Source organism: Leptonychotes weddellii, chromosome 10 (genome assembly GCF_054177405.1).
Source record: "Leptonychotes weddellii isolate Sample4059 chromosome 10, ASM5417740v2, whole genome shotgun sequence".
Classification (NCBI taxonomy): Eukaryota; Metazoa; Chordata; class Mammalia; order Carnivora; family Phocidae; genus Leptonychotes; species Leptonychotes weddellii.
In genome coordinates this window covers 13,362,601-13,376,269 of record NC_138378.1, presented here as the reverse complement: position 1 = coordinate 13,376,269, position 13,669 = coordinate 13,362,601, and the positions used below count along the sequence as shown (strand labels likewise).

Below are 13,669 nucleotides of genomic sequence, written 5' to 3'. Positions count from 1 at the left end.
GGGGGGGGGAATTGGAGGGAGAGATGAACCATGAGAGACTATGGACCTGAGAAACAAACAGGGGGATTGGTTAGCCTGGTGATGGGTATTAAGGAGGGCACGTACTGCATGGAGCACTGGGTGTTATACGAAAACAATGGATCGTGGATCACTACATCAAAAACTAATGATGTATTGTATGGTGACTAACATAATATAATAAAATTTAAAACTACAAAAAAAAATGTCTATGCTACCCAAAGCAATATACACATTCAATGCAATCCCTATCAAAATACCACCAGCATTTTTCAATGCTAGAACAAACAATTCTAAAATTTGTATAGAACCAGAAAAGTCCTGAATAGCCGAATTAATGTTGAAAAAGAAAACCAGAGCTGGAAGCATCATGATTCCAGACTTCAAGCTGTGTTATAAAGTTATAATCATCAAGACAGTATGGTACTGGCACAAAAACAGACACATAGATCAATGGAACAGAACAGAGAACCCAGAAATGGACCCTCAACTCCATGGTCAACTAATCTTTGACAAAGCAAGAAAGAATATCCAAGGGAAAAAAGATAGTCTCTTCAACAAATGTTGTTGGAGAAATTGGACAGCCACATGCAGAAGAATAAAACTGGATCACTTTCTAACATCATACACAAAAATAAACTCAAAATGGATGAAAAACCTAAATGTGAGACAGGAATCCATCAAAATCCTAGAAGGGAACACAGGCAGCAACCTCTTTGACCTTGGTCACAGCAACTTCTTGCTAGATATGTCTCCATAGGCAAGGGAAACAAAAGCAAAAATGAACTATTAGGACTTCATCAGGATAAAAAGCTTTTGCACAGCAAAGGAGACAGTCAACAAAACTAAAAGACAACCTATGGAATGGGAGGAGATATTCACAAATGACACATCAGATAAAGGGCTAGTATCCAAAATCTATAAAGAACTTATCAAACTCAACACCCAACAAACAAAAATCTACTCAAGAAATGGGCAGAAGACATGCACAGACATACAAATGACCAACAGACACATGAAAAATGCTCAACATCACTCAGCATCGGGGAAATACAAATCAAAACCACAATGAGATACCACCTCACACTGTCAGAATGGCTAAAATGAACAACTCAGGAAACAACAAACGTTGGCAAGGATGTGGAGAAAGGGGAAACCTCTTACACTGTTGCTGGGAATGCAAACTGGTGCAGCCACTCTGGAAAACAGTATGGAGGTTCCTCAAAAAGTTAAAAATAGAACTACCCTAGGACCCAGCAATTGAACTAGTAGGTATTTATCCAAGGGATACAAACATAGTGATTCAAAGGGGCACATATACCTGATGTTTATAGCAGCAATGTCCACAATAACCAAAATATGGAAAGAGCCCAGATGAATAGATAAAGAAGATGTGGTGTATATATATATGGAATATTATTCATATATATAATGGAATATTATTCAGCCATCAAAAGAAATCTTGTCATTTGGAATGATGTGAATGGAACTAGAGTGTATTATGTTAAGTGAAATAAGTCAGAGAAAGACAAATACCATATGATTTCACTTCTATGTGAAATTTAAGAAACAAAACAGATGAATAGAGGGGAAGGGAAGGAAAAATAAAATAAGATAAAAACAGAGAGGGAAGCAAACCATAAGAGATTCTTAACTCTAGGAAACAAATTGGGGGTTGCTGGAGGGAAGGTGGGTGGGGGGATGGGGTAACTAGGTGATGGGCATTAAAGAGGGCATTTGATGTAATGAGCACTGGCTGTTATATGCAACTGAAGAATCACTAAATTCTACCCCTGAAACTAATAATATACTATATGTTAAATAAATTGAATTTAATTTTTTTTTAAGTTTTTAAAAAGAGATACTCAGTGCATTCAGCCCTCACATATGGGTGTAGAGCAGGACCTGGGAGAAGATGGAAAGAAAGGGAGATCATCACAAATGATCATCACGAAAACTGATCTCTTCCCCAGTCTAACCGTCCCCTTCTGTCTCCTATAGAGGAATAAACAGATTAAGAGAAAACCAGTCCCATCCTGCCAGTCTCTCTTCATCAGATCCATTCATGATCTAGCCACTTCCAAACCTCATTCGGTCTAGCTGCTGTTGCCAGAATAATTATCCTCAAGCACCATTTCTGTTTTTCAGGCCCCTGTTTTTTTCAGGGAAAAGCAAATAAAAGGCCAGGGGAGACTGAGCAATGGGACAAGGGATTATACCTGGGTTGGGGACAATCAGTCATAGGCACAAATTTTAATGTCTCGGTCATTTAATCCAACAAAACTCTTTTGTAAATGTGAAAATTAAAGCCAAGAGAGGCTAAAGACTTGCCAAGCTCATTCAGAAGTAGGACGTGGATCCACACCCCCTAGCTGTCCACCCAGGATCCTGAGATCATGACCTGAACTGAAGGCAGATTCTTTTTTTTTTTTTTTAAGATTTTATTTATTTGCGAGAGAGAGAATGAGAGACAGAGAGCATGAGAGGGAGGAGGGTCAGAGGGAGAAGCAGACTCCCCGCTGAGCAGGGAGCCTGATGTGGGACTCGATCCCGGGACTCCAGGATCATGACCTGAGCCGAAGGCAGTCGCTTAACCAACTGAGCCACCCAGGCGCCCTGAAGGCAGATTCTTAACTGACGCCACCCAGGCGTCCATCAACTTTACTTGTCTTTTTTGAGTAGCATGGATTTTGGGAGAGGAAAGTGACCAAAAAGATCCTCTAATCCAACTCTGACCTGTTGTGCATATTGGAACTGAAGGTCTGAAATGTGATGTGACTTGACAAATGCCCTATCGCATCTCAATAGTTTCATTTTTGTCGTATACCTCAACTCTCAGTTGGGAACTTTCTTCCATGCGTGATGCACTCTCTCCTACTTCTTCATTCATTCAGCACATTCATTGAGCACCTGCTGTAAGCCAGATACCATATAAGGCATAGGATAAAGTAGTGAGCAGAGAGGGCCATATCCTGTCCTCATGGAATGGACAATCTGAAGAGGAGACAGGGCCCCTGGGTGGCTCAGTTGGTTGGGCGACTGCTTTTGGCCCAGGTCATGATCATGGAGTTCCAGGATCGAGTCCTGCATCGGACTCCCTGCTCAGCGGGGAGTCTGCTTCTCCCTCTGACCCTCCCCCCTCTCATGTGCTCTCTCTCTCTCTCAAATAAATAAATAAATAAATAAAATCTTTAAAGAGGAGACAGACATTTATCTAATAACCACACAGGTATCTGATGCTAAACAGTAATACATGATCTACAAGAAAGGCATAGGGTGTTATTAGCAGATGGAAGAGAGGAACTTAGTCTATCCATAGATTCAGCAAATACTTTTCAGAGCAAGTGATATTTGAGCTGACATCTGAAGCATAATTAGGCACAAGGAGACAGGTGCTCCCATCGGAGGGAACGATATATGCAAACCTTGAGGCAAGATAGAGTATAACACAGTCCAAGAATTGAATTGTGCCCCCATACAGCTGGGGGCACCGTGAGGATAGAGAGGTTAGCAGACCCAGGTCTCCCACATAACTTTATATGTCAGGAAAAGAAGTTTAGATTTATTCCAGCAGTGCTGGATAAAAACGGAGGGTTTCAAAAAGGAGAGTCATGTTTCTAAGCGACCATTTGGAGAATTCTGGTTCTGAAAATGGCAGAACAGCTTATATCAAACTATTCTGCAGATAACAGTTATAATATCTTGACAAAGTGTAAAAAAAACAACTGTTTTAAGGCACTGGAGAGTGACCAAAACTAAGCAGAAGCTGAATAGGATTTAATTCAAAAGAAAAGAACCACAGTGGGAGGGATCCACATGGCTTTTCCCTGAGGATGATGCCAAATCCAACCTGCATATGGCAGATGAAGCTCAAGCAGAAAACTACGGTCTTGTGTCCTGAGCAGCCAGAAGACAGTATTGAGGATAGACTCCCAAAGCAGCTTTATATCGAGAGAGGAAATCCAAAGAGGAGACAACCACAAAGGGGAATCTCCAACATTGTTATACAACCTCCTCTCAAATCCCTGCTTGTCTCATCAGTCTGTAATGTGCAGGTAATATTCCAAGGATTCAGCCATGACACAGGTGCCAAATTTTTGGATAGGCTTCATAACTTTGATTTTTTTTTTAAATTTATTTATTTACTTGCCAGAGAGAGAGAGAGCACAAGCAGCGGGAGCAGCAGAGGGAGAGGGAGAAGCAGGCTCCCCGGCAAGCAAGGAGCCCGATGTGGGACTCGATCCCAGGACCCCTGGATCATGACCTGAGCCAAAGGCAGACGCTTAACCAACTGTGCCACCCAGGCGTCCCAGCTTTGATTTTTTTTTTTAAATAAGCAAGTAAGATTTTTGTGACCTTTTAAAAAATTGTTGTTTTTTAAATGAAATAACATAAAAACAGTAATCTAAAAATCAAAATGAACAAACAAAAAAACCAGCAGCAACAGCACCATCTGGGAGCTTGTTAGACATGCAGAATCTTTGGCCCATCAGAGAATTGCCAATTTGTCAATTTGTTAGAATTTGCATTTTAACAAGACCCCTTGGTGATCTGTATGCTCATTTCATAAGTACGAGCCTATGAAAAATCAGGAAGCTATCAGGAAAGGCAATCTACCTGAGTAACTTCTTAGAACAAAGGTTTCTCCTACACCAGCTGACTTGCACCAATAAAATGTGAAACTTTTTTTAAATTTATTTTTTAATTTAAATTCAATTAATTAACATATAAAACTCTTTTTTTTAAAGATTTTATTTATTTATTCAAAAGAGACAGAGAGAGGGAGAGGCAGGCTCCCCGCTGAGCAGGGAGCCCAATGAGGGACTCGATCCCAGGACCCTGGGATCATGACCTGAGCCGAAGGCAGATGCTTAACCATCTGAGCCACCCAGGCACCAAACATATAAAACTCTTAACAGGAGTCTATAGAGCCCCGAGGATTTACTGTGAGGTGCATCCATCCCTTTCCCATCCATCCCTTTCCCACTCCTAGTAGCAGCTTATTTCCCTTTTTAGGGAATTCTTGATGTCTTGTGGTGATCAGTTCCAGGAGCCTGCTAACTGCACCTGAAGTCAGGGAACCAGACCACTTCTCTACACAACACTGCAAAGGGGCAGCATATGAGTTAAGATTAAAATTCTCAACCTGGGGTCATTTCTCCCCTAGAGGACATTTGGCAATATCTGGAGACAGTCTGATTGTCACAAATGAGGGTGAAGTCTGCTGGCAACCAGTGGGAAGAAACCAGCGATACTGCTAAGCATCATATAATACACAGGACAGTCCCTCCACCATGACAAAGAATTATCCAGTTTAGGAGCACTTGGGTGGCTCAGTCAGTTAAGCGTTTGTCTTCGACTCAGGTCCTGCTGGGATCGAGCCCCGAATCAGGCTCCATGCTCACTGCAGAGACTACTTGAGATTCTCCCTCTCCCTCTGCACACCCTCCCCACTCCTGCTCTCTCTCAAATAAATAAATAAAATCTTTAAAAATAATAATAATCATTAAAAGAAGTATCTAGTCTAAAATGATAGTAGAACCGGGGCGCCTGGGTGACTCAGTCAGTAAGCGTCTGCCTTCGGCTCAGGTCATGGTCCCAGGGTCCTGGGATTGAGCGGCACATCGGGCTCCCTGCTCCGCGGGAAGCCTGCTTCTCCCTCTCCCACTCCCCCTGCTTGTGTTCCCTCTCTCGCTGTGTCTCTCTCTGTCAAATAACTAAAACCTTAAAAAAAAAAAAATCCATAACAATCTATCCGCAAGCCCGTGGGTTTCCGTAGTGTAGTGGTTATCACGTTCGCCTCACAATCTATCCGCGAGCCCAAGAAGTGTTGCGAAAAATAGAGGCTTTGCCGCGTAGATATGCTTACTGGTTTAATTGCAGTAAGACAGAAGGTAAAAGCCTTTGAAGCTGTTTGGCAAAGAACATGGGAAACAGGTCAAGCAGCAGCTACAGAGTTCCAGGGTCTTGTTACATATAAAAAATTCATATGTATTTAAAGAAACCGAATACTTTAACAATTAAAAATTATGCCGATCAGAGCGCCTGGTGGCTCAGTCGATTAAGCATCCGACTCTTAGTTTCGGCTCAGGTCATGATCCCATTGGTCATGAGATGGAGCTCTGCAGCGGCTCTCCACACGCAGCGGGGAGTCTGCTTGGGGAGTCTCTCCCTCTGCCGCTTGCCCTGCTCTCTCTCCAATAAATAAATAAATCTTTTTTAAAAATCATGTCTATCAGGACGCCTGGGTGGCTCAGTCAGTTAAGCATCTGCCTTCGGCTCAGGTCATGATCTCAGGGTCCTGGGATCCAGCCCCGCGTTGGCTCCCCGCTCAGCGGGGAGTCTGCTTCTCCCTCTGCCTCTGCCCCTCCCCCCATTCGTGCACGCACTCTCTCTCTCAAATAAATAAATAAAATTTTTTTAAAATTTTTTGAATAAAAATTAAAAAAATAAAAATCATATCTATCTATGACATACTGCTGAATGACAAAAGCCTATTACAGAACGGCAGGAACTTCCTTCCCACTCTTGCTACCATATCAACATTTGTGTGAATACCTAAGGGCAAGCTAGAACAATGTTTTTCAATTAGCAATGGTTATCTGTGGGCAGGAGATCTTCTCTTTGGATTCTTCTGTGTTGTTTAAATATCTCAAAAATGATTACGCATCCTTTCTCAAAAAATAAGAAACTGGAGGGGTGCCTGGGTGGCTCAGTCTGTTAAGCGTCTGCCTTTAGCTCAGGTCATGATCTCAGGGTCCTGGGATGGAGCCCCGCATTGGGCTCCCTGCTCAGTGGGGAGTCTGCTTCTCCCTCTTCCCCTCTCCCTGCTCATGTGCTCGTTCGCTCCCTGTCTCTCAGATAAATAAATAAAATCTTTAAAAAACAAAATGTAGCTATTGTGGACAAACCAGCAGTTTCTTTGGCCCACCCCACATTTGACCTACTGAATCAAAATAATCTGGGATGAAATTTGGGAGTCTGCACATTGACAAGCCCTCTCAAGTAATTCTGTTCTAAAACCAGCAGCTGGCAACCTCTACTATGCTTTCTGTCTGTATGGATCTGCCTATCCTAAATATTTCTTATGAATGGAAGTACACAGGAGGTGGCCTTTTGTGTCTGCCTTTGTTCACTTAGCACAACGTTTGCAAGGCTCGTTGTATTGTAGCAAGAATCAATACTTCATTCCCATTGGAGGGATAGGCTGCATTTTGTTTTGTTTATCATTTATCATTTGATGGGCATCTGCGTTGCTTCCACCTTCTGACTATTGCAAATGGCGTTCTACGAACATTCACGTACAAGTTTTGATTTGAACACCTGTTTTCTATTCATTTAGTTATATACCTGAGAGCGGACTTGCTGGGTCATATGGTAATTCCATGTTTAACACTTTGAGGAGCGACCAAACTTTTTACTTTTTTAATTTGGCCTCTAGAAACCTTGCAATTACATAGGTGGCTTGCATTATATTTCTCTTGGAGAGCGCTGCTCTAGATGTTTCTTTCTGCCCAAGAATTCCACAGATGCTAACCTCTCATGTCTGTATACCGCCCTATCTGCCAAGCAGGATTGGAGGAATATAGTACTATAAATATAATACTATGACAGGAAACTGAAAATCATTATGCCAAGAGTAAAAGAGAGCCAAGAGAATAATAGAGAGGGTTATCACGAAGAGATTAAGTGCAATTCAGTAGGGATCTGGAGTATAGAGCCGGCTATGTAACTTTTTCTCAGAGTGCCTGGAAAAGGCTGGGAGGAACTCAGACAATACTGAACTTTTCCCTTAATTAGGCTTCCAAAAATATGGACCGGTTCATTTCTCTTGCCTGGAAGTGGCCTATGACTTAGACCTCTGCTGCCCTCTGGTGGCTCTGAGAATAAAGGCACCCCACCAAGAATTCTTTCCTCTCAAAACTCCCCACCCATTGTTGTTCCCACTAGCGTCCCCAAAGCAGCTCAGCCCAGGATCTGAGGAGAGGAGCATCTGAACTCCCCGCCACTCTAAATAGGCCTTGAGCCCTCGCTGAATACCCGCACCCCATCTTCAGGGTCTGGGCTCTGCCCCCACCCGCACAAACTGCCTTTCATTTCCCTGCCCCGGTTGCAAGGGGAGGGGGGCGTTCCTGGTTCAGGCTGGAGCTGGGACCCAGGTCACTCCTGGAAGAAAGCAATTCAAGAGCTGCTATCTGATGTTCGGTATGTAAGACCAGGAGGGCAGAGTGACCAGAATATGAATGAGAAAGCATGAAAGAGAGAGTATGAATAGGTCACAGATATCCAGGGCCAAGATCCTACCAGACAGAGTCTCAGGGCTAGAAGGGACTGTAACTCTTGTGGAACTGATGTTTGTCTCTCTGTCCCCTTCTCTTTCTCTTTTTCTCCCTCCCTCCCTGTTCCTCTCCCTCCCTCCCTCTCTCTCTCTCCCCCTCTCTCTTTCTCTCTCTCCCTCCCTCCCTCTCTCTCCTCTCTCTCCCTCTCTCCCTCTCTCTCCCTACAGAGAGAGAAGCAGCCCACCCCAGCTCATGCAGCCAATCTGGACTGGAATCCAGAGTTTCCCTTGCCTGTCCCTTTTCCTTACTTCCAAAAATATCACAACTGATCCCAAACCACTTGCCTACCTCCATTTTATAGTGAGAGAAAGAAGAATACCAAAATTGTTGAAGCATACAGACCAAGGTTCAAACTAGCCCTGCAGCTCACTCTGAGACCCTGGGCGAGTTATTTAAACGTTCTGTTTCCTCATGTGAAAGACACAGGACTTCCCAGGGCCGCTGTGCATGTCAGGTTCTTAGCCCAGCACCTGGGACATCGTCAGTGCTCAGTGTTAGCTGTTAACTCTTTGGGGGGCTTCTTCATTCTTTTCCGGAGCTTGTGAATCTATAGGAAGCTAGCCTTCTAGGCACCAACCCCCCTGACAAGAGGACTTACCTTGGGTAGGAAAAGGAAAGTGGCCCTCAAGAGCACCCCCTTGCCAGGGGCACGGGTTGCGCCTCTAGCCCCTCTCACCCCACATATCCCACTTACCAATGACATTATGCCGCCCAGAGAGTAAGATCCAGAAGAGCAGCAGGGAGAGGATGCAGAGCCCATGATGTCACTGAGGCAGCACACGTGTGCAACCTGGGGTCTCCACCACTTGATGGTCAAGGAAAGGGATGGAGAAGTAGGGAGCTCAGAACCCACTGACTTTGGTCAAAGAACAGGTCTGAGATGACTCACACTTGAGGACTAGTAAGTATCAGAGCCCCAGAAATTCCTGCCCACTGTGCGGAAGTGTTGGAGGAGGTCATGGAGAGGACATGACTGCCAGTTGACGTGCAAGCTGGCCCTGGGCAATCGGGGGTTCCTCCCCCTGCCCTGTCCTTGGAATGTACCTCCGCCCACCTTTCCCACAGTGGGAGCCATTTTCAAGGATGTGGCCTTGAGGGAGCGAGGTGTTGTTGAGACCCTCTGGCCGGTGTGTGTGACTGAGCCCCATAAAGGCCTCTCTGTAAACTGTTAAGGTTCTGGTGGTCAAGTGCTGAGATCTGCTGGCTTCCAGAGCCCAAGACAAGCGTTGTGTGTAAGTTCCCTTGCTTATTACAGCTGTCACCTGCTGATCAGGAGTGACCTCTTTCCTTGTCTCAGCATGCCCTCTGCGTATGGGGAGCTGGTTTCGGATTTCACCCCCAAGCGAGCCACCAGGAAGCTGATGGGGAGGGGTGTGTGTGTGGTTTTTCAGTCTGGTCAGAGCTAATTTCAGGGTGTAAGGTTAGGGCATCCAGAGGAGCAGGGTCCACTGAGACCCGCTCCCCCAGGCCTGAGGCTGAAATGGCCTTAAAGTGAGGAAGGAAATGTTCTGATGGCTTCTTTGGTTTAGGGTACAACAATAGGAAAAGAGGCCTAGAAAGGCCCCAGGGGTGGGGGAGGGGGACATAGAATTTGGCCCCATCTCAACCTTTGACCTCCAACTCCAACACAATCCCAAGGTCAAATTCAGCCCTTTGGTTCATGCTTTTTCTCTCTCTCTCTCTTTCTCTCCCCTCCCCCCGCCCCATGTTGTTGCTCCCATGTGGACAGGGTGGGCTGCCCCAGATGAGGAAGAAAGATCTGGAAGGGACATCTCTCCTGATGCTCAGCCTGAGCTGCGCTGGGGCTCACACCTTCCTTTCCAGTCTCGTCCCCACCCCCAGCAGAAAATCACCCTTCAGTATTTTAAGATCCCAGGGCTGCTGTTTTCACTGAAGACTTCTCCATATTGATTTTTTAGGTGGCATCCACGTATTATCTTGATTTTTTTAATAAACAATAACACAATAAGCAAAACAATGGAAGAGGAACCTACCAAAATGTTCGGCAGCCTATTACACTGACACTGGGGGGTCCTCCTCGTTCCCTGCACTCTGAGCCTGGAGCCCTGAGTGTCCCTAGGATGGCCACTTCGAGGCTCATGCCAGCAACTCTTCTTCAGATCAAACACAGACATGTCTACTCAAAAAAATGAGTGTTCTGAACCCAGTAGAAACCAGAATTTCACAGGCCAGTGTGAAAACAGAGGGAAAGGGGGCAAAAAAGACAGCAGTGATGGAAATTATTTTTAATTTTAAAGATTTTTATTTATTTATTGAGGGAGGGGCAGAGGGAGAGAGAATCTTGAGCAGACTCAGAGCCCGACACAGGGCTCCATCTCACGACCTTGAGATCACGACCTGAGCCAAAATCAAGAGTCGGACACTTAACTGACTGCGCCAACCAGGCACCGTGGAAGTTTTTTTTTAAGCTGTAACTTGCCTTTTTCCATTAGAGTTGGGAATTACAAAAACATTTTTGCAATATTCAAGGTGAGTACTAATATTGTCTTTCTTGTTATAAAAGCCCTGCCTACTTAGCAATTTGTCCAAATTTTGAATGCATATGTCCTTTGACCCAGTACGACACATGTGGTTCATTACTTACCTCCCCCAAAATCATTCTCTCCTTCTTCCTTGCTAATAGAATCTCAATTTTTAAATCCAGGTGGGCCCCTCCCTCAGCCTCAAGGATGAAGCACGTTTAAGACTGTCACATTTTCCCTCTCCCATTTGCAGACATTTGCTTTTCCAGCCAATGAGAGGATGAGGGAAATGTGGGGAGGGGTCAGCTTCCGGGGAAGATGGTCTCTGAGATTAAAAGGAGAGCACCATTTGAGGTAAAGGTCTTTCCACCATTACCCTCGCCACAGACCTTCTTGCTGTGACGTCCAGAGCTGCAGCAACCATCCCACACAGTGAGGTGAGCGTCACGAGGACAAAAGCCAGCACGCTGAGGTTTGTGGGGAAGGAAGGAAATGAGTCTGTTCATTAGTACTGTGGGTGAGCTGCTGAACCAGCCTCACTGCCTCTCTCCAGACTCCGATGTGAAAAAAATTAAATGTCTTTATTGGCTAAGCCACTGTTAGTTGGGTTTTCTACTACTACGAAGCTCAACAAATTCCTAATGGACAGACTTGCGAATTATATTCATTTTTTCATTCATTCAACAAATACTGATTGAGGGCCTTTTTTTGGGTCAGGCTCTATTGGAGAAACTAGAATTCTACTACAAAGAATTTCCCCAGATTTACCTGCAAAAGTGGGCCAACATTTATATGTACAAGGATTAATGTCCAACGAGAGATGACTAGTTAAAATTAGCTATTTTCATGGTGTCCCATTACAAGAATAATGTGATGACATAAATTTCTCCAGGATATAGAATGTGATCCATTTTGTATGCATTTTTAATTTTTTTTTTAATTTTTTATATTCTGAGAACCTAAAGACAACCCCTCCCTACAGCAAAGCTATCTGGAGGGGACAAACTGCCTGCCTTGGAGCCAAGGGCCAGCCCCCAAGGAAGGAGGTCCAAGGTGGGAACATCCAAGGGACTACAGTAAACTAGTTGCCTACCCCTGTTCCATCCCCAACTCACATTCTCTGATAAAAGAAAAGTCAGCTGGCCCAAGAAGAGGCCTGAGGGTCCCACCCCTGAGGCTTGAGAGAGACATCTGTGGCAAGTCAGCCTAGGCTGAGCTCCCACCCACCTCTGCCCTCGCCACCAGGGCAGCGCCCACGTTCAGTGTTCTCATTAAGTCCCGTAATCCTGCTGACATGCTCAGACCCCCTAGCTCTCTCATCCTGGCCCTCAAACAGCACAGACAAGAAGGTCAGCACAGTCTTTATTGGGGAAAAGCAGCGCCACACACCATTGCTCAAACCCACGACTGTTTCCAGTGCTCAGGGCAGCAGCAGGAACAGAAGCAGGGCAGAGAGGGCAACGAGAGCCCCCGGGAGGGTCACAGCCCCAGGACGTCACCCTCTCCTGGCAGCCAGGACAAGCCCCCTGTAGTCACCGAAGCAGCTCAGGACAAATCAGGACAGCTAAGGCACTGGGGTCTCTGCAAAAAGAAGCATCGGGTCACAGCTGTGCCCTCCTGGCTCCAGCTCCCCTCCATCCTAGAGAAGCTCAGCATGCACTGCTCCCCAAAGCCTTGGATGGCGCCCTGCTTCCCAGACACCCCAGTCCAAACTGGCAGTGAAGACCCTACTCACTCAGCTGTCAACCTTCTGTCTCCAAGCACCGAAACAGCCCACCCTCGCCCGAGCCCCACCCGGCTCCCCAAATGCATCACCCGCATTCCACCCTTTGTGCCTTTACTAACCACCAGACCCCCACCCCCACCCCTGTCCGGCATGTTCTCCGTGCTTTCCTCCCTTTGTCACATCCTGCCTAGCCTTCAGGGCCCAGATCTAATCCTACTTCGGGCAGAAAGATCTTCCCAAGGAGCCACGCCTACTCTGAGAGCCTAAAAGCCCATGCGGTCTACAAAAAGGGTTCTCATCTGGGGCATAGAATCTTTTTCTCCCACTCGACTCTCCAGGGCAAGAACTTTGTCTCAACCCTCTGAAGTCCCCTACCCAGCACCTAAGCCAGTGGTCTACACACAGCAGCTAAGTGCGCTCTTATCAGTGATGCTGGACCTGACTCACCTAAGGCAGAATCAGAGTGGAGGGTCCAGTTGGGGTTTGTGGCCAGTTCTGGTGGCTGAACGGGCGGGACACAGAAGCGGCCACAGCCTGACTTGCAGCACTTTTCCCCGGCCTGGCAGTTCTCATCCATCATGCAGTTGACAATGCACAGGCCCACCAAAATGTGTGGACAATCACCAGCCCGCCCTGCAGGATAAACAGGCACAGATAAAGAGACTCAGAAGCTCCAGAGGAATCCATCCCTGACTGTAACTAGATCTTAACCAAAGATCTGCCTGGGAAATCTGGGAGCTAGAGCCTCTGAGAATTGGTGGGGCCCCAAGAGAGCATCGGGATCAACAGTTTTCAAATGGCATCCCACAGAGTTTCCTGGAGGTCCCTTGGTTTGATACTTCTGTCAGTGGGCCTGGGTGGAGTGCCAAGGAGCTCCCCACTGCCTCCCCCAAGGCTGGGCCTCCCAGTGTCCCTTCCTCAGGGAGGCCTCCTCTGCCACCCCAGACAAGGTTTGGCACCCTGCTTTGTGCTCCTCTCATCAGAATTCATTACAATTCCTGATCTGTCTACCTTCCCTGAGAAGCTAATAAGGACAAGAATCTGTCTTCAGAACCTTGAACACTGCCTGGGAATCTACATGTTGTCTAAAAACAACATCTGAG

At 45.9% G+C, this 13,669-nt stretch overlaps 1 protein-coding gene across 1 annotated transcript in view; it reads right to left on the bottom strand.

Moving 5' to 3' along the window:
• Positions 1–12,185: 12,185 nt before the first annotated feature.
• The window catches only part of WFDC3 (WAP four-disulfide core domain 3), an 18,229-nt gene continuing 16,745 nt past the window's right edge, over positions 12,186–13,669 (bottom strand). The window contains exons 3-4 of the mRNA XM_081832675.1: positions 13,014–13,199; positions 12,186–12,421 (exon numbers count right to left, since the gene is read on the bottom strand). Coding sequence (XP_081688801.1) covers positions 12,405–12,421; positions 13,014–13,199 — 203 coding nt within the window. The 3' untranslated portion in view covers positions 12,186–12,404. The remainder of the gene's footprint in view (positions 12,422–13,013; positions 13,200–13,669) is intronic.